This window comes from Sycon ciliatum, chromosome 6 (assembly GCF_964019385.1).
Source record: "Sycon ciliatum chromosome 6, ocSycCili1.1, whole genome shotgun sequence".
Classification (NCBI taxonomy): Eukaryota; Metazoa; Porifera; class Calcarea; order Leucosolenida; family Sycettidae; genus Sycon; species Sycon ciliatum.
Genome location: NC_088648.1, coordinates 25,629,603 through 25,651,533, shown reverse-complemented (window position 1 = coordinate 25,651,533; position 21,931 = coordinate 25,629,603). Strand labels below are relative to the sequence as shown.

The following is a 21,931-nucleotide window of genomic DNA, read 5'->3' as shown; positions in this document are numbered from 1 at the left end:
AGAGAGAGAGTGTGCGAGAGATATGCAGATGGAGAGAGGGAGGCATACAGGGAGATACAGATGGATAGAGAGGTATACAGGGAGATACAGATGGATAGAGAGATAGACGCATGTGCACATATACACACACACACACCAACATACACATACACATACACACACAAGCCCTCCCCCCCCCCCACACACACACAAACACAAAGACAAACTGGCCCGGAGAGAGGGAGAGTGAGGTATGCCGGGACGGGAGACGGGAAAAAGATGACGGTGGAGAAAAGAAGAGAAAGACTTTTATGCGGCTTTTCATGCACAGGGATGAGAACTCCGGACTAGCACGACACTGAACGCAAGCAACTTTGATCGTTCCTAGTCGTTTACGGTTTGCTCTGTGGCTGGTACTAGGGCCGTTTGCGCATGCTATTCATCTTCTCTTTGACCTCCTCGTAAATATCTTCGTCGTAACTGTACGCCGCTTGATAGTCGCCCTCTGTAGAGTCTGTGGAGCAACGTGCATCCCGTCCAGCAGCATGTGTATGATATCCGATCTGGTAGTCGTCACTGGTGGTTTCCATTGCCGACAGGTTACGGCCACTGCTGGATATCGAGCCTGTAGGAACTTGCGCACACGTCGTGGGAATGCTGCGGCTCAGGTCAACATCACACCCGTAATCGTCATCGTCCTCGTCCTCTTCTGCAGTCCACCGGCTAGCCACGCGGCTCAAGGCGGCGTCCGGGGCAATGTTCGTAAAAGTCGTTGGTGCGACACTGGAGTGCGCCACATCAACTCCACACTCGTACGTATCGTCACACTCATACGCATCTTCTTCTAACACTGTCGGCCAAGACGTGCTGGCTCCGCCGGCATGGTCTGATTGAAGGCATGCAACAGTCGTGACGACACTGCAGCTCAGATCAATACCACATTCATAGTCATCCTCCTCTTCTGTAACTGAGAAGGTGCTTTGACGTGCGTTCCCACGTGCTCCTGCATGAGCCACGACGCGACTGGGCTTCTGGTTGCACGAATTCCTCGGTGTTCTTTCGTAGTCATTCGAGTAGATCTCGGCACTCTGGGCGGCGTCCATGGCCGGTAGGCATGTTGAGTTAGGCTTGCTGCTCTCGCTGTGACTGTAGAGGCTTGGCCGGGCACTTACTTCATAGTGTCCCTGTTCCTCAAGGTGCACCGGACGAGTCACTGCCGCTGAAGCCAAGATAGAAGAGGTCTTCTCGTAAACATCCTCGTGGATAGCGTTGGGCCTTGCTGATACGGCTATAGGACGGCATACATCTGGACACACATAGTCCTCATCTTGTATCTCATCGCCTGCAAGACTGCCGTCACCTTCGAGCAGCACAGGTCTGGTGAAGCCCCTGTAGACCTCCTCAACTTCTTTGCCGGGGATCGGAATCGGGCCACTGATCTCGACGTGCGCCGAGGCGGGGACTGTGGATCGCCTCTGCTTGGGTGTGTCGGTGCTAGTGTCGTCGGCCTGTTTCTTACCCGTGGCCTTGGCTCGAACGGTCATGTACGCGCGGATGTGGAAGGACTGTCTGCCCTCTTTAGATGCTGTGCGTTTCACCAAGGAGCTTTTAGCATTTTTACTGAAGCGTACGGATTTGTCAAAGGCCCTCTTCACCGGAGGATGCATCCAGTCGAGAACCCTCTGCACCGGAGGACGCATCCAGTCAACAACCCTCTTTGTAACTGTGCTGAATTCATCAACTGCAATGGAAGAAAGAAAGGAAGAAGAGAGAATTGTAATAGAATCATTACTGCATTCAATGTAAGAAAGAAATGGAGGCATATCCAATTTCGAAGAAGAAGGTGTCAGCACCGACGCAATCCACACAGTCAAGTAAGCCAATTAAGTAACCGAACGTTTTCGCACCCTTCTCATCATGGGTAAGTACAATTGAAAAATGTCAAAATACAGCAATTTATAGAGCTACAGCAAAACGATAGATCGAGAACCTCACGCTATACGTGTGGAAAAGATGAAATTCAGCAGAACTTCACCTTCACCCTGTTTTTGACCTGTTCTGCTAAAAACAATTTCCACACGTATAGCGTGAAGTTCTGGATCTATCGTTTTGCTGTAGCTCCACAAGTTGCTGTATTTTTGACATTTTTCCATTATTCCCTGTACTTACCCATGATGAGACGGGAACGAAAACGTTCGGCTACTAAATTGGCTGACTTGACAGTGTGGAATGCGTCGGTGCTGACACCTTTTCTTTTGAAATTAGTGCACTCATTTTGGAATTGCTATGCGCACACTTTCCTTCAAGAATTACCAAAATTTGTATCGTATTCAAATCTCTTAGATCTCAACTTGTTATTTACCTAATGTCTTTTATGTACAGCCAAATCTGCCGTTAGCGACCTCTGCTGTAGGCGACCATCTACCGTTAGCGACCGATTTTCTGTGCACCGACGGTTTCACATACAAATTGATCTGTCCAGAGCGACCATCTGCTGTGCGCGACCAGCGACCGCGATTTCATGCACGATGGCTGCATTCAAATCTGCTGTAAACGACCGCGACCCAGGTTCAGTCAGGTGCGAAACTGTACTTGCCAGTGCGCTGTCAACTGCAAGGTGTGAAAATGCGCTGTCTTGCAAGTGCGATCAACTGGCCCTGGCCTGTACTGAGGCTGCGCTATAGCTCTCAATATTAGCCCTGGCATGTGCACTATTCTTGGGTTTGTGCACCCCTATAATTCTATTGAATATCCAATAAAATGATATTAAAAATCACATTATTCTCGTCGATTTGAGTACATGGAAGCATATAATGCCCGTTATGCCGGATTTACCATACATCTGCTGTAAGAGACCGCTTTTTCTTGCACCAAGGGGCGGTCGCTTACGACAGATTTGACTGTACTTTCATAGCTGTGAATCAATGTAGCAACTTATCAAGCTGAAAATATCTGCGCTTGCTCAAATATCTGTTTGTAAAATTTGAATAATACATTCAACTTTGCTTATAACGACACTCTGCGGGGCATCAAAAAGTGTCCTTATTCGCGATGTGTCGTTATACCCGAAGTTTCATTATATGTATTACAGTTCCATGGAACTTTGCTCTGGGCATGGACATTCTGTCATTATTATTTTGCAAATTGTCGTTATATCCGCAGTCGTTATCAGCGAAGTTGACTGTACATCCTCCTTCAGTCCACTGATAGGCGTATGTGCATGTGCATGTGTCTGTGTTTGTGTGTGGATTAGTTTTGGAGAGGTTGAGATGGCTAAAGGGCACCCACCTAACCTCCCTGTAACTCTCTTTCCCTTTGTCTGTCTGTCTGTATGTCTGTCTGTCTCTCCCCTCCCTCCCTCCCTCCCTCCCTCCCCCCTCCCTCCTTCCACACAGGCATGTCATGTACACACACATACACCCATCTACCAACACACCGTACTCGTGCGATTGGACCTCTCTCTTGAATAGTTCCCTATGTCGAATAGTGCCCCTGTCCCCTAGGAGCCAGTGTAAAAACAAAGCCCTCTCTTGAATAGTGCCCCCCCTGGGCTTTTAACCAAGCGCATGTGCTAGAGTCCATTTCAAAACTATAGACGCGTAGGGTTTTTGAAATACTTCACATTTGGCTGGAGCTTTTTGAGAATAGTTTTCGGAATATTGCTCAGGTCCACTCCACAATTACTCTCATATAGTTTCTAAACGATTGGATAACAGACGCGTAATTTGGAAAATGTTATGCACAAAGTGATCACAGATTTTATGTGGTATAGATGCTGGCATAATGGTTTTTGCCTATGTAACGCGTCTATAGTTTTGGAATGGACTGTAGTTTGATGCTCCTTCTCACTAAGGTTCTTGTCCATGTCATTGCACTGCATGGTACTTTCAGGATCAAAATTGCAGGTCTTGTTGCCGTTTTTGTTTTTGTCGAGTCGTAAGAGTTTACATGTGCGCTTTATGCTCTGTTTTTCTTTGCCTTCTATGTTTTATGATGAATGCAGTAAATTTATCAGCATTGAAAAATAGTGCCCTCTTTTGAATAGTGCCCTCTCTTGAATAGTGCCCTCTCTTCATTAGTGCCCTCTCTTGAATAGTGCCCCATCTATGCCCTAGGGGCATTAATCATATGACTACGGTATAATTATATACACATACAAATGTACACACAAACACAAACACGCACACATGCACGCACACACACACGCACACGCACGCCCACACACACACACACACACGCACACACATGCACACACACACACACGCACACACACACACACTCACACACACACACACACACACACACACACACACACACACACACACACTGTACTTGTACTTGTTGCTCACTGCCAAATTTGGTCACGTGGGTCTCCCCGGGAGAGGGAAGAGAGACTCAAAAAGAATCTTGGAAAGATGACTCAATTGGCTATTGAACCACCCGACGGCCGACACCCCCTGAAATCCCCAAAACTCTGGGTGAACTTGAAAACGATCCCACTTATGGGCTCGCCAGAACTCGGTAAGTGGGTGAGGACAAGGTGCAGAAAAAGGATTGACGGCATCAGGGTATCTGTCCCGGAATCCAACTGCAGTTACCCCTGCCCCCAGTGAACGTAATACTTGCTACTACAGTCCATTTCAAAAACATTGACAATTCTGGAGATCGCCCGGAGAGTTTGCCGCCTTACCGTATGTGGTGCCTGGAAAAATTCGCTGTGAACTCGAAGAGATATTCCGCGCTTAAGCATGGACAACTATGACACTCACGCACCCAGGCACATGTACAGTACGTCTGATTTACAACAAACAACTAACTTCTTGCTCGTATCGACATGCCCGATTTGTTTTGTGACCAATTAGTTTCTTTGAGCTGTGTCCCGTCCCTGCCATGCAATTTATTCTCACCGTGTGACGAAAACGACATGGACACGGACTCATTCTCCAGGCCATGACTTGGCAAAGCCATCGATCCGTGTGACTTCAGCGAAATTCTGAGAAAAGCAGACGCTTGTGGAAGCTGATAGAAGATGCCGCCGACTCATAAATTCAAATAAATTGGAGATCGTGAATTACTAAAATAATTCTCAACAAGAAGTCGATCGATCGATGTGCCTGTATATTCAACACGTAGCTAAAACGCAATGACTTCTACTCACTCGCACCGTTTCAGTGTTGTGTGTATGTTCACATGACGTGAGCGAGTCAAGTGTCAGTCAGTCGGCAGGAAGCGCGAACTCCAACAACAACATTCAACAAGTCATTTGGGGCAGCCACCTTCTGACTTGACTCACAAAATAACGAAGAAAAGAAAGTTTGAGTTGAAGATATGCTGGGATTTGAACCCACAACTTCATGGTCAGCAGACAACATTCATAACCACAAGGGCAAAAAGGCAAGGATAAATCGTGGGTTTTTGATGAAAATCGCTACTGGTTTCCTGGGCAAAGTCTAAACCAGGGAAAAGGCCAGAAACCTAGCCAAAATCCATTTAACTCCTTAACGGCTGGTCCAATTGTTCCGAAACCTTCATAGAACAATTTTCCATGCGCTAACTAGCCCTTCTATGTACTTTGTTTTTCGATTTTCCCTTATCTACATTCTTTTGAAGACCAAAACCTGATTGTCAATGTTTTTGAAATGGACTGCAGTGTGGGTGGCCAAATCAGAGTAGATCTGATAGAAGCTTCACTACACACACACTCACACACACACACACACACACACACACACACACACACACACACACACACACACACACACACACACACACACACACACACACACACACACACACACACACACACACACACACACACACACACACACACACACACACACACACACACACACACACACACACACACACACACACACACACACACACACACACACACACACACACACACACACACACACACACACACACACACACACACACACACACACACACACACACACACACACACACACACACACACACACACACACACACACACACACACACACACACACACACACACACACACACACACACACACACACACACACACACACACACACACACACACACACACACACACACACACACACACACACACACACACACACACACACACACACACACACACACACACACACACACACACACACACACACACACACACACACAAACACACACACACACACAAACACACACACAAACACACACACACACACAAACACACAAACACACAAACACACAAACACACACACGCATGCACGCGCACGCACACGCACACCCCACGCGCGCGCGCGGGCGCACACACACACACACACACACACACGCACACGCACACACACACACACCTGCGCGGACGCATGCACGCGCACGCACATGCACACCCCATGCGCACACACACACATACACACACACACACACACGCACACACACACACACACACCTGCGTGCACGCACACACACACACAGATCTACATGCATGCACATGTGCGCACACATGCATGCATTCACCCCTGCTGAAGGAAAACAAAACAAACAAAAACAACCCACATACACAATCACACATACCTAATCAAACATACACACACAGTCAAAATACATACTGCGCTGTGGCCCATGGCGACTTACGGAATTTGAGTTTGCCGGATGAAAGTTTCTCCCTTCGGGAAAGGAGGGAAAGACCGCCAATGGTAGCAGCACAAGCCATCGCTAAACCAAGTATGATGTAAAGCGCTGCCAGCGATTTAGTGGAACCAGTTTCTCCAACTGCCTGGCACAAAACAGACAGTGTCCCAAAGTGACACAAGCAGAGGAACTAGGTGATGGGAGAATTACCGTATTATCTCCATTATAAGCCCAGCGCATATATTATTTCAACCAGTCCGGACCCGGGCTTATATTAGAGACTGGGCTTCTACTGGAGACTGGGCTTATAATTTTCCAACCACCTGGTGCATATATATTGCGTATTATTTTGTATCGTATCAGTAGCACAAAGTTTCCCAACACTAGCTAGAAGATACCTGGTCTGCAGGTTTGTGCTTCCTGGTACACTGAGTAAGTCTGAACTTTAGATCTCGGGATCACAGACTTTTACCACAGTATGCGTTTATGTGATGTGCGGCACCCAGCATGCATGGACATGATCCATACAATTCTCCATTATAAGCCCTGCGCTTATATCGGAGACTGAGTTGGTACATCTCCGAAGCCCTCTTGGAGTGTGCTTATAATGGAGACTAGGCTTCTACAAGAGACAATGCTTGTAATAGAGATAATACGGTATAATATATAGGCCATAGCTCAGTGGTTAGAGCATATCTGGCCTCAAGCGAAGGTCCCTGGTTCGAGTCCTGGTGGTGACAGTCAATTTTCTTCAGACTCAGTTTCCCATTGGTATCTTTCCCTCAAACCAGTGAAAAGAATTAAATATATACAAAAGAAAATGGACCTACAAGTTACGCTATAATATCCACTAACACCACCAGTTACTAAACAATCAGCTCATGCGACAACATTGCAGGACACTGACCGACGGTGCTGACGTTCTACAACTAACTGGCTAACAGCTCTAGCACATCATTTATATTCGATAGAAATAATGTGTACGCACTCATACCACAACACCAGAGGAACAATAAGCACTGATGTTTAACGTCGTAATCATGTGACATTCATCAGGCGTCATGCTATCAGTGCGTACATGTTATTTTTATCCATTATATGCGGTTTTGTCTCCTCGTCGACGTATCAACTACTGTACGGAGAGAATTGTGTTGTAAGCAATTACTGTTTCCCATGTAGTGAATATCTGTTGCGTCCTACAAAGTGGCTGCGATGGCAGAGCCTAAGATACTACCAAGAGTATAATTATAACCCCCCAAGAGGGTGCAACTCCTGGTACCCTTTCTATGGGGTACGCCGACGGCGAAAACTCACATCAGGTGTTGCAGTGTCGCAGTTGTACGTTGCCAGCCCGTTTTTAGTGAGCAGCAGAGTAATAAAAGGCACTCTCTGACAGAAACTCACTGCGGGTATGCAAATCCCCAGCATGATCATGGCAGAAATTCGGATTGTGCACATGCTATCCTTCGTTGGTACGTAGTACGAACGTATCTGAGACACGCGATGTGGGTTTCACCATCGGAGACACCATATGCAGAGTTGCACACTCTTGGGGGGTTATATACTCTTGATACTGCACGCCAGGCAGGCACAGTGGGTTGGTCAAAGACCATGATTGAGATACGAGAGGTACCTGGTTCAAGTCCTGCCTGGGAGTGGTTTTTCCAGCCGTGTTGCTACCCACACACAGTCAACTGGGAACTTGTGCCCAGGCACAAGGGGTACATGGATGCAGCTAATGAGGTCGTTCTCGGCACTTGTGCCAGTGGTTGTGAGACTTATCCACTCACCCCCACCGTTAGGCGCTGCATCTGCCGCTAGGGTTTACCGGGTGTTAGCGGCCGTCATGAGTTCCCTTTGGGAACGGACGCGATAATTTACTCTTTTTTTATACTACACATCTCATGCATCCATGCAGTAGTTATGCAATGCCATCATGCTGCAAGCGCCCAGTGGCCCAAATCCTCTCTTCCATTCTTTGGCCACGGTCCCTGGGAAGCCCAGAAACCTGAGAGCCAGCACAAAGCTCACTTGGATCAGAATGGTCGACTCAGTGAAAGCTGAGAGTTCCACAAATTTACTTCAAATTGAAAACTGGTAATTTTGAAATAAAATCTGCATCCACTCCAGGGGAGTCGGAAAGTATTGTAAGGTGGTACAGCCAACCACCTGAAGTCTAATCACTTGTTGAGTTTTGATGGCTCCTCTGAAAAATTTCGAATTATAGAGCGGAAATCGGTGCCTTTTATGAAGGGGATTCACAGGGTATCACCTGGGACGAAGGGTGGTATGGTCAATGCCGTAGTGACCATAGCGTGTCTGATGCCCCTACAGCCCACTTACTTAAGGAATTACCGTAGAATCCCGCGGATATGCCCACCCGCGTTTAAGCCCAGGGTTTGTTCGAACATCACAAAGCTTCATCGTACAAGCCCATGGGCCTAGGTCATACACACATGCACACACACACACACACAGACACACACACACACACACACACACACACACACACACACACACACACACACACACACACACATACTGCAATTGTGGACTGGTGATCCCAGCCTTTAACGTTATCGCACTCACATTGGGTGCAGGTTGCATCACCTCGCCATTCATTTCTGCCTCTCCTGGTAAAGCAGATGTAGATATCCGTGTTGCTGGTACCCCTTGTCAGCTCAAAGCCAGTTTGGCAGAGGATTTTGAGGCGCTGCCCTGGCTTGTAGGTTTCGTTATATGCCGTTTCATTGGCAAGGTTAGGTAACGTGAATCGAGGACAAATTGTAAGCATATCTGAAGTCGGACATACGAGGATCGAGAAAGGCGTATGGATAAGATTTATTATAGGATCTGCCTACCCCAGTCCGTGCTGCTCGGCCACAATATGTCACCATCACAAACAATTGACCGGAGTCCTATTTAAAATGTTCCTGCACCCCAACCTGGAAGTTATTTAGAGTGAGCAAGAAGGGACAAAAGCATATCAATACGTGAGCAGAGTTCGTGTACACTTCAGCATGACCACATGTCCATCACAGGAACTTTACAAGGGTCCACTATTTTCGCAAAGCGTCCCACAACAGGTTTGGCATGAGCTGCCTGCTTCACGACTTATGTTGCAACCAGAGAATTGCACCCATTTTAACGATAGCAGAAACACATGCCCAGTGCTATCTCGAAACAGGTATTAAGGTCCTAGATGTGTGCAGACTCTTTCAAACTACGTGCATTACTTCAATGGCTTGACCTATGTTCGGAGCTAGTCAGGGCTTGGCTATAGAGTATTACAGAAACTGCTGGAATAGGCAGCATGCATCCAATACGGCTGTCATCTTCTTTCAGGGCAAGCTATTTATTCCACATCCCACAGCATAGGGGTTGAAAGCCAACCAGGGCTGAGGAACGTAAAGAAATAATTATAATTAATAGTGTTGGGCAGTCACAAAACAGTCTAGTTAACTACTGCGTTTGTGTGTATACATGGCACCGCCAACAATACACAGCATTTTCCTTTGCAAAATGCAACCAAGTGCAAAACAACTTCAAGATCCATTGCATTGCTTCCTGAAGCTTTGTGTAACATGACTTGTGTGTTTGGCAAACCACTTGCCCTGTGGCTCTAGAGATGTTGAATGTGGGCTCCGTGCATTCGTCGTGGCAAGACGTTTCCAAGAAGCCTAAGATCATGGAATTCAGCCAATTGAGACTAAAGTTTTGATAATTTGAAGGTAAAATATATCGTGAAATTGCAATTTTGGCCTGCACAGTCATTTTGTCGGACGGATAATGGTCAAGTTTAACGAAACATAGAAAATTACAATCCCAGTCATGCAGTCTTTCATTCATGCGCCTTGTTGATTAAGGGTGGTGGTGTTCCCACGGATGCGGAAAACTTGGCCTTTAGCCGAGCCTCACGCAACTCGTGACTTTTTTTAGCATAAGAAATGAGCTGAGAAAAGAGAAACAGCTGTCAGAAGTATCATTATCAGTATAAAATACTTGAAGCACCAGTAACCCCTTCGTTGTTTCAAATTATTGGTGTGTGTACTGGTTACTGAGGGCAGCCAAGTATCGGATAAGTGAGCGCATGGAGGCGAAGAGGAGGAGAGATTGTTGCATTATTGAACAGCCGAATGGTATCGTTCACAACTTTATTAAAAGAAACGGGAACTTACTGATGCAAGTAGTTCCATTGCCAGTGAAGCCAGTCTTGCACGTACACGTGTGGCCGCCGGCAAGGTTCTTGCACACAGCATGACTGCTGCAATTATTGTACGGCTGGGTACTGTTCAGGCATTCATTAATATCGGTGCAAGTACGACCACTACCGGTGTAACCTACACCGCATGCACAGGAATACGAGCCGGGCGTCTTTGTACAGACGGCCTTTCCGTGACAAAGATGACTGCCGGTTTGGCACTCGTCGATAGGGGAGCATTCTTGTTGGCCATCTCCCATAAAACCTGCATTGCAGCTGCAATTAAAAGATCCATCAAGATCGGCGCAAGACGCATTTTTGGCGCATACGTTACCCTTACATTCATTAATGTTTTCGCACACGGTCCCGTTCTTGCCCGTGAACCCAGCTCTGCACTGACACACGTACGATCCTGTGGTGTCCGTACAGGTGGCATTGGCAGAGCAGTTGTGTGTCCCAGTCTGACATTCGTCCACATTTATACAGCTACGCCCATCACCGCTGTAACCGCCCAGGCAGGTACACTGGTAGCTCACATCAGTGTCCGCACACGTAGAGTTTGCGTGGCATTCGTTAGCTCCAGCGCACTCATTAACATCTGAACAAGCAGTGACAAGAGATAAGTTCCGTGTTTTGCAGAATATATGCCGAACTGGAGTTATTTTCATGTTATTTTCTGTCACGAAATACAGACATCCACCCAATTAGTTTTATCACCATAAATTTGACCATTTTTTCTTCAGACTTTTCCCGTTTGTGTCTTTCCCTCAAACCAGTGAAACATTTGACGATGGTAGATTTTTTTGGGTGAATTACTGGTTCTTAAAATGCTTCTTACCCTCCTGAAGATGCTTTACTAGTATATACACTCGAGGCAAGACTATCAACACATATAGCAACATACTGGTTCAGGTAAGATTCTCTGCTTGGATTACCATATAAATTGATTATTCCCCCCAATAACAAGACTTATTGTCGTATGGATTGGCTGCAAGTTGTTAATAGTCTTACTCAAATTCGTGATTTAAAATACCACAATTCCACCCTCTGCACACCTGGAAATCTGCCATCCGAAAAAAGAGCAGTGTGCTGTGTAGTCTCTACGTCCTTCATGCCAGTGAGTCGTAGCAATTAGTAGCAATTAGTAGCAATTAGTAGCAATTAGTAGCCGTGTGAAACACTACAAAGCACTTCAATACTACATGCAAGTACAGTAAATCCTGGTGTAAGCGACCTCTGGGTTTAGCAACCACCTACTTTTAACAACCGTTTTTTCCATGCACCGACAGTTCTACACAGAAACTGCACTGGATAATAATAATACAGAGACCACATGCCAGTGACTGACTTTTAGTGCACCGAGTGCCATATTGGACCTGCACTTAAGCGACCAAAATTGACTAAAAGCGCCATATTGGTTGACTGCAACAGGGTTGAAGTGCGCTCTGAAGCAAACGCATGCAGTCAACAGAAGTGACAATTGACCAAGATGACAGTTCAGGACGCACTGCAAGGGATCCAGTGAGGTGTGCTTTGCCTGCACGAAAGTCTTCTATGCTCGCACCTGTCAATATAAGTACAGTCAACTTCGCGAATAACGACTGCGGATATAACGACAATTCGCGAATAACGACAGAATTTCCATGCCCAGAGCAAAGTCCCATCCCACTATTATACATAAAATGAGACTTCGGGTATAACGACACTTCGCGAATAAGGACACCTTTTTGACGCCCCACCGAGTGTCGTTATAAGCCAAGTTGACTGTACAGTAAGGCCTGGTGTGAGCGACCTCTGGGTTTAGCGACCACCTGCTCTTAACGACCTCTGGGTTTAGCAACCACCTGCTCTTATCGACCTCTGGGTTTAGCGACCACCTGCTCTTAACGACCGCCTTTCCATGCACCGACAGTTCTACACGGACACGGTGGGACCTGGTTCTAAAGACCACCTGGCTTTAACGACCGCTTTTGCTTGCACCGTGGGGTGGTCGCTTAAACCAGGTCTTACTGTATGTGAAAGTACACACATGCACATGTATTTCCTCAACCGATATACAACGAATGTATGGGCCCTGGTTCTAAAGACCACCTGGCTTTAACGACCGCTTTTGCTTGCACCGTGGGGTGGTCGCTTAAACCAGGGTTTACTGCCTGTAATGTGAGACTGTGACATTAAATGTGAGGACAGCGCAAAAGGAGTAATCACGATGGCAAGCCATCATGCATCTTTCGCTTCCGTGTAACACGCATGTACACCGTATTGCCTGTGCACCTGACCTATTCCTTTTGAACTGCCCCATACATATGAATACGTTATTTTTGCGCACTGAACTGATTTCTGTGCTACGAGCTACATCGTACAGTGTGCTACTCCCACCCAGAAAGCTTGAGGCATGCAGACCTCCCAGCTACTTCGTTTGCAAATGCACTCTAAATTCGGGATCTACGAACTCTCGCTCTTGAGTGCCAACATAACAGTCGGCTTTCAGCACTCACTTGCGGTGGCTTCGTGCTTGGGCAGGGCACTCAGCAGGAACAGGATACTGACCACCAAGTGAACAATTGACGATGTGGTGCGACTGGCAGAGCAACGTTCATAGGGAGCAGTCATCGTTCCAGGTGATCGGCAGAATGGACCAACTCAGGCGCCAACACAACGGCGACGGCAACCCGCCGGCCTAGGCTACTATAGACTTCTTGGGCCAGTGCTGCACGGTTTTGAACGGGATTTGCAGTGCCCTGCGAGCTGGTCTTTTGCTCAATTCACTACACATGACAAAACTGAGACCGCGTTGATCAAAGGGGAATTAGCAAACATCCCAAAGACGACATGCACGGGATTCTAGTGTTCAAAACCTGGCTCATCGAGGCAGTTTGCTAACACAGAAGCAGCCTGAGAACAAAACTGGAGTTCGAAGAAAACTTGAAGCATTTCATGAAATAGAACCCCCCTCGCGGCCTCATCTAGCGCTATGCTCATATTTCGTGTACGTGAGCGCGAAAGAAAACATTGCCTGCTCCGATTACAGCATCTCTGTAGATCAGCTGTACGCATCGCCCATAGTGCTGTGGCCAAAGGACCTTAGAGCGCGACTCGAGGTGACAAATAAGTCACCTTTCACAAACAAACCTCACGGTCCATTCGCGTGAGGGACCTGAGGGCTCAAAACATTACCCCTTGCATGCATGCGGGCAGTATCGCGCCCCAGCGATGCCAAATTCAGATACCCGACTGATGATTAACACTGAGACAACACCAAAATAGACTGACTGCTTTGGGGCCACATATGACTTCGCAAGCGGGAAAAGGACATTATGTGGCGGCATATGCGGCTGGCAGCAAGTCGAATGAAGTCCTTTTGATGCTTCCCAGGTAGGGCTGGATATTCAAACTCCACACCACCATTCACGCCTTAGATCTTGCAGTGGAAGTGAACAGGTGACCGATCCGAGCCATGTACAGTTTTAGGGAACATCACCAAGGATACCAACTTACTTACAGAGAAGGGTCACCTAGTAGAGTAGAACCCGGGTTAAGGGTCAAACCGGATTAGGGATCGGAGCCCGGAGGGGGGGGGGGGGGGGGGTTACTTGGCACATATGTCTACCTGTTCACTTCCACTGGAAGATCTGCGGAGACCACAATATACATGTAAATAATGCAGCGCTCTCGGAGTGGAGAGCTCCTATATTTGGTGATTTTGTGGTACACTGTGCAGTGCCGCGAGATTTGAAACTTTTTTGTAGGTGACCCTTCGCTGTATACATGTAAGTAAGTTGGTATCCTTGGTGATGTTCCCTAATGTCCCTCACGCGAATGGACCGTGAGGTTTGTTTGTGAAAGGTGACTTATTTGTCACCTCGAGTCGCGCTCCAAGGTCCTTTGGCCACAGCACTAGTATGGGCGATGCGTACAGCTGATCTACAGAGATGCTGTTATCGTAGCAGGCAATGATTATGTTTTCTTTCGCGCTCACGTACACGAAATATGAGCATAGCGCTAGATGAGGCCGAGGGGGGTTCTATTTCATGAAATGCTTCAAGTTTTCTTCGAACTCCAGTTTTGTTCTCAGGCTGCTTCTGTGCTAGCCAACTGCCTCGATGAGCCAGGTTTTGAACACTAGAATCCCGTGCATATCGTCTTTGGGATGTTTGCTAATTCCCTTTTGATCAACGCGGTCTCAGTTTTGTCATGTGTAGTGAATTGAGCAAGAGACCAGCCGGTGCACTTATGCCAGCTAGTTCGGTTGGTGGGTACACTTGTGCCAGCTAGTTCGGTTGGTGGGTGCACTTAATTATGCCAGCTAGTTCGGTTGGTGGGTGCACTTATGCCACATACTCAGTAGTGAGGGGGCTGTTGCCAACGGGCTAAACTGCTTGAAGGTGTGTTGTTGTACCCGCCACTCGTTTGATTTCGGGGTTCATATTACTTGCGTAATCAATGGAGCTAGCGAGGCTTATATCAGATCCACTCTGTTTTAGCCAACCACACTAGTAGCAAGTAGTACCAAGAATACATATCCCCGGGATACACACACTTGAGAGGAATCAAAAGCGTTTCTGCTGCAACTCTCAGTTTCACGGTTTTAACCGATCATCAGACAGCAACATCATTGCACAGTCCACACCAAATTTGGCACATTCGTGCATTCAGGAGCAGGCTGAGCGTGTGGCTCTAGCTCTGGCGGATCGGACAACGTCATTCTGCGAGGCGTGCCAGAAAATGTTGCAGAAACATCTTCCCAGCTGGTGCAGACAGGTCAAGGACTGATCCCAAATGGGCTCAACCCCCAGGATGTGCTCAGAGACTGGGCAAACCGAGAGATCGTAGATCTACGGCCAATGAGTCATCACGACCAATAAACAAACCCAGCCTGGTTCGCGTCCGGCTGTCAAGAACATCGCAGGCAAAGATCACCTGATGCGCAATAAACATCAGGCGGCGCTTGGCGACACACAGGTTTACGTTGCACATGATCTGACCTGTGATGAGGAGAGTAAACGCAACGATGTGTGGCCTACGTTCCGTAAGCTCAGGGAGCACAACATTCACTGTACGCTCCCTAGGTATACTATCATGCTGAAGGGTAAAGAATGACTGATGAGGAGATCGCTCAGGTCTTATCGCGATCTGCGTAGGGGTGCGACGGTGGTTTGGTAGCGGACATGGCGGACCCTGACACCTGGACACAGTGAACAGCTGTCGCGTGCGCGCTTTGCCCAATTCAAGGTGTACATCAGCCCTGCCTGACGATGACGATGCATCCGTCGTGTCGGTATGTACATTAAAAAAAATTTTTTACTAGACATGTGTGAGCCATGAATAAGGGGAGTGGTGGCGTGGTCTGGGATGCTCTGCCAACCTTGGGTCTCGGCTTCATCACAACCAGGCACGCCAATAGCAGAGAGAGAGAGAGAGAGGGAGAGAGAGATCATGAGAGAGAGAGAGAGAGAGAGAGAGAGAGAGAGAGAGAGAGGGAGAGAGAGAGAGAGAGAGAGAGAGAGGACATGTAGATCTACGTGCATGTGGCAGTGTCCATGTATTTCATCAGCACAGCTATTAACTGGCATTGTGGATAGCGCCTACCCAGTCCAATGTACTTTTTGTCTTTCAACATGATTTGTAGGTTTGTGTTCTCTTTAAAAAAAAGTCTATTAACCCTTTGAGGTGCCACTGAACGCGTGAAAATACGCAATTGCAGTTCACTCCACCATTTCCACCATAACTTACGTTCTGTTTCCTTGATTTTGACAATCTAGGGCTCTTTGAAACGCTCTTTCCGCTGCCAAGAGAATGAGGCCACGCTTAATATCTGCCACATTAATATATGCAGCATTAGGAACAAGCTTTTATATATACTTGACCTAATCGTTACACATACATTGGACATTTTATGCATTACTGAAACTTGGCTGGACGCGTCGATTGCGGACTCGACGATTTCACTGCCTGGTTTTGAACTCATTCGACGTGACAGATGTGGAGGAAAGGGAGGAGGCGGTGTACTGCTGTACATGTATGGTCGAAGAACAATACGGATGGGTTCCGTTCACTGAAGCCCACATGATAGCGAGCTTGAGGCAGCGAGTGTGGTACTAGAGCTCCGCAGACCCGGACGCATCACGTGGTGCCTGCCTATAGTTTGTGTGTACCGACCCCCGTCGTCAAGAGTAGGATTCTGGGAACAGTTTACTAGCTATATTGATGATGTGACTCGCCAGATCAAGCATGGTTCGCTATGCATTCTAGGAGATCTAAATGTAGACTGTTTATCCGATCCACTTCCTTCCCACTTCAGAGATATGTGTGCTGCCCACAATGTTCGTAATGTAGTGGCTGAGCCAACCAGATTCCGTTCCACGTCTTGTTTGGATGTAATCTGCATTACTAGCGATGCCACTGCTGTTAATGTGAATGTCATCCCAGATCCCATTAGTGATCACTTTGCTGTAAAGGCTTGTCTTGAAATAGGAAGCCAGGTGGACAGACCACAACGTATCCGTGTCACTACTCGAAAGAAGCCTCTCTCCACACTTGGCTTTGAAGAGATGTCAGAAAGAATTGGTTCAGCCCTCACGGAGACTGGAAAAAATCACCGCTGACACTACTGTTGATGACCTTGCAGACAAATGGCATGGCAGCATTAATGATGTCCTGGACGAGCTAGATCCACATGTAGTGAAAAACATGCAACTGATTAAACGATCGCCAAAGCCATGGATTACTCCAGAACTTAGGTCCCTCCTTGCATGGCGACAGTACCTTCTCCCCGTCGAGTCAGAAAGAAAGGAAACGATCCTGCCCTTTTAGAAGAATACCGTCGGGTGCGGCGGAAAGGAACGCTATTGAACAGACGTCTCCGCTCCAGGTATAACCAGAATGAATTTATATTGGTGAAGAAACAGCCCCGGAACCAATGGGTCCTGATGAATGCATTGCTCCGCAGAAAGACTAAGGACAGTGGCGAAGGAATCGACCACAAAGGAGTCTCACAGGTTTTCCAACAAATTGTCATTGAGCCTCACAGGTCGCCACTTCTCTGTCCATTCGGTCCACATCGCCAGCCGTCAATGTTATCCATACCGCAGCCTACAGTCACCAACATCTTGAAGATTCTTCGCACTCTGAACGTACACAAGGCTCCGGGGCCGGACAGAATACCCTCGATCCTGTTTAAGAATTGCCATGAAGTTCTAGCAGGCTCACTGTGTGCAATATTCAAGGCATCCATTGAGGAGAGCAAGTTTCCAGCTTTGTTCAAACACGCATCCGTCAGAGCCCATTTTAATTAATCGCGGAGACCGCTCAGAGCCGCGAAACTTCCGAAACTTCTCTCTCTTGCCCATTGCTAGTAAGGTCCTCGAGAAGCATGTATATCACCAGCTTACTCACCTCCTACTGGAGAATCCCAACATCATCCTGCCACAACAATTTGCGTACAGACGGCATCACTCATGTGAAGAGGCTCTGGCTGTTGCGATCGACAGCTGGCAAAGGGATCTCGGTTCGAAGAAGGTCGTTGGCGTCGTTCTCGCAGATGTGAGGAAGGCGTTCGACAGCGTCAATCATCAGCTGCTACTGAACGAACTTTATAATTGTGGAGTTGGTGATGCGGCTTTAGTATGGTTCAAAGATTACCTGAGTGACAGGACACAGCAGCTCAGAGCGCCGGACAATCTGCCTCGTGCATCTTGCAGCCAAGGAGTACCGCAGGGGTCTGTGTTGGGCCCAGTGCTATTCAGCATTTACGTAAAAGGCCTTCCTGGATGTGTGAGTGCCTCATCTGTACTTCAGTTCGCTGACGACGTTAACATGTATGCAGCTGGTGACACTACTGAAGAAGTCGTGGACTAATTGAACGGCGATCTTATGAAGTTATCGGATTATCTGAAAGGAAAGCGAATGGAATTAAATCCTGCTAAAACGAAGTTCATACTGCTCCACCGCAAGACCACCGATGTCCAGATGTCTGCCTATGTCACCATTGATGGTGTCCATGTTCCCCGCACGCAGTCTGCTCGCTACTTGGGTATTGTACTTGACGAAAACTTGACTTTTGGCCCACAAATAGACAACCTTGTAGGCCCTGTCAACAGGAAACTTGGTGCATACCGCTTATCCCGCCATCTTCTGCCATACCACGCTCGGCGTACCTTCTATTTAGGTGTCATTCAGTCAACCTTGGAGTATGCAAGCAGCGCTTATATCCATTCCCTTAGTTCTATGAACTATGATAAGTATGTCCGTTTGTTCAATAGGTCCCTCAGAATAGTATTTGGTTTTGATAAGTTTACCAGTGCTTCACACATTCTTACCCTCTACAGCCTCTATCATATTTCGGTGCGCGTCAATTTGAAACTGTTTATTCTTTTATTCCGCTGCATCCATAGCGGAACCTGCAGCTCTTTGCTTCAAGAAATCTTTTCCAGCCGCGCTGCTGTAGCTCTCACACCACTGCCACTACGAGATCCCAGGTGTCTTTTTCGTTGGCATTACCCCCAGCACAGAGTACGGCTGGCTTTTCTCGGATTGGCTATCTCGCTGCTGACCGGTGGAATATGCCAGAGAGGAATATGCCAGAGTGGAATATGCCAGAGAGGAATATGCTGCCTTCCACTGTTCGTACTTGTACAGATTACAGCTCATTTATTCGCACATGCATAACCTCATGCATAACCTTCCTAGGGGCTCCCGTAAGAAGACCATAGGTCTGTGGGAAACACCCTAGTAAAATAAAAGTTAATAATAATAATAACAATCAACGCAATAAATAGAGTAAGCTGCGCACTCAGTACAAACACCATTATCTCCACGTAAGCTTTTTAATAATAATAATAATTGCAATTTCAAATTTGGACTTCACGGAGAATTTTCAAAGTGTTAGGAAATTTGAGGCCACAGTACGTGGCATGTGGCCTCAAATTTCCTAATAATAATAATAATACTGTGCGAGCATGGGCTTATACGCGGGCGGGCTTATCCGCCGGATTCTACTGTAGGCATCAACAAAAGATCAGAGCTACATGTAGTTTGCAAGTGCAGGCATGAAAATAAGTACTACAAGTACATGTACCACTCAAAATTCTCACCATCAGCCGTCACAAAACCTTTTCACTACTCGCAGTCGCAGGCGAGGTGCAGGCGAGGTGCTGCTCATAATTACCCCATTGTTCTTCTTCTTGTCTTCCTCAGAAGAACATGTGGTTGCATGAGCCTAGGCCTAAAGTGTATTCTTTTTTTAACTCGGATTTTTGTCATAATTCGTAACCTTTTGTCCTTTTCCTGTGTTCTTTTTTGCGCATATGTTTGCAGTCTTTGCACCCTATGAACCAACTCACGCAATCATTTTCATAAATGCACAATCAGCCCGGATCATTCATTCGCGCTGTGATCCAAGCTTGCAGTCTATATCAATCTTATCTTCTGAAAATTGTAGTCAAGTTGCAGTCTGATGATCGATTAAAACCGTGAAACTCAGAGTTAGAGCAGAAACGCTTTTGATCCCTTTCAAGTGTGTGTACGAACAGGCAGGCATAGTGGGATGGTCTAAGACCATGATTGAGAAACAGAGGGTACCAGGTTCAAGTCCTGCTTGGAAGCGGAAGGAATTTTTCCAGCCGTGCTGCGACCCACAGTTAATTGGGAACTCGTGGCCTGGCACGAGGGTAACATGGATGCAGCTAATGGGATTTCGGTCTTTGACCACTTGGTGGTGGGTCTGATCTACTCACCTCCCACCGTTTAGGCGCTGCATCTGCGCCTTTGATCCTAGAGGGTGGTGGCGTTCCCACGGCGGATGCGGAAAACTCGGCTTTCAGCCGAGTCTCACGCGAACCGTGAAATTTATTTTTTTAATTTAAGTGTGTGTACTATGCTCTGCACCTTGGTGTATAGAGCACTGTCACGAGCAACCACAACTCCTTCCAAGTACCCCCTCCCCCGGGAAATGTACTCTTGATATTACCTTCATGGGGGGGCAGGGGTAAACAAAAAAATAAATGATCGTGTCCGTTCCCGAAGGGAACTCACGACGGCCGCTAACACCCGGTAAACCCTAGCGGCAGATGCAGCGCCTAACGGTGGGTGTGTGATGATTATGGTCACACACGTCTTTCATCACTTTCTCAGACTCTTTCTGACTTTTCTTTCATTCTCCTGGGTTGTTACCAACAGCCAGTGCATGCCGGAGTATGTGGTGTGATGTGTGTGCGGGAAAATAAAAAAATGAAAAGACCAAAAATAGGGATTCACTGGCCAGAAAAAGTCACTCCAAATAGCTGTATGGTGCAGACCAGGCTAAATAGTGACGGTCTATTCTTCAGCCTTGCAAGCTGTTGAATGGTGCAATCCCAGCACAAGTTGCTATGGCTTCTGCCGTGGCATTGCTATCATCGCCTCCGGCGATGGGCGTCAAAGGTCAGGTGTGGGTGTGTGAGAGGGGGGGGGGGGGTGATGCCGAATAACAAAGCATTTAAGCTTGGAAGAGAACAACTCATCTATTCGAACCTATTTTAGTAAAGAATGCACGCGTGACATACTCCAATATGGATGACAACTACATGATGTTGGTGGACCACTGTCGACCACTCTCGACCACTCTCGTCTCCAATTCCCCTGGTTCAATAGTGCACCTTGATTTGATAACCACATAGCTACCAGTAGTAGCGCATGAAAGCATTTGTTGATGCCTTGATGGTATCCGGTTTCAGATGTGTATCATTCTCTTTCATAAATTTGTGATCTCTACATATAATTATGATATCCTCTGTGCTGCGCTGATGAGTTCACAAAGAATGAAATAGCATGCTGTCCGCAGATTGAGCATATATTATATCATCAGTTTAAAACAAGAAGTTCCCTGTTGCGAGCGGTCAGTGCTCAGCGGAACAATGTGGAACACTTTTACAAACAAAAGGAACAAAAAACCATAAGCCTCCTATGAGCCTTTTGTTTGCTTCATCGATCGCAGGAGCACACCGTCACCTGCGGCGTACCGCAAAGATCCCACCTGTCCCCGCTGCTTTTCCCCATCTTCATCAATGACCTTCCTAGCCTTATGCAGTCTGCCACACCTTTCGTCTACGCCGATGATGTTATTTTGCTATGTCATACCACAACAGCCAG

The 21,931-nt window shown here is 47.2% G+C and overlaps 2 protein-coding genes across 2 annotated transcripts; both read right to left on the bottom strand.

Moving 5' to 3' along the window:
• Positions 1-215: 215 nt before the first annotated feature.
• On the bottom strand, positions 216-6,738 carry LOC135819790 (uncharacterized). Its single transcript, XM_065333056.1, has 2 exons — positions 6,607-6,738; positions 216-1,720 (listed from the first exon to the last, which is right to left on the bottom strand). The coding sequence occupies exons 1-2, from the start codon at positions 6,683-6,685 to the stop codon at positions 396-398; spliced, it is 1,404 nt and encodes a 467-aa protein (XP_065189128.1). The 5' UTR covers positions 6,686-6,738; the 3' UTR covers positions 216-395.
• LOC135820162 (adhesion G protein-coupled receptor E2-like) lies at positions 6,723-13,728 on the bottom strand. The gene is made up of 4 exons (XM_065333475.1): positions 13,303-13,728; positions 10,782-11,402; positions 9,193-9,399; positions 6,723-6,748 (listed from the first exon to the last, which is right to left on the bottom strand). Exons 1-4 carry the CDS (start codon positions 13,415-13,417, stop codon positions 6,723-6,725), a joined length of 969 nt encoding a protein of 322 aa, XP_065189547.1. The 5' UTR covers positions 13,418-13,728.
• Between the last annotated feature and the right edge of the window lie 8,203 nt (positions 13,729-21,931).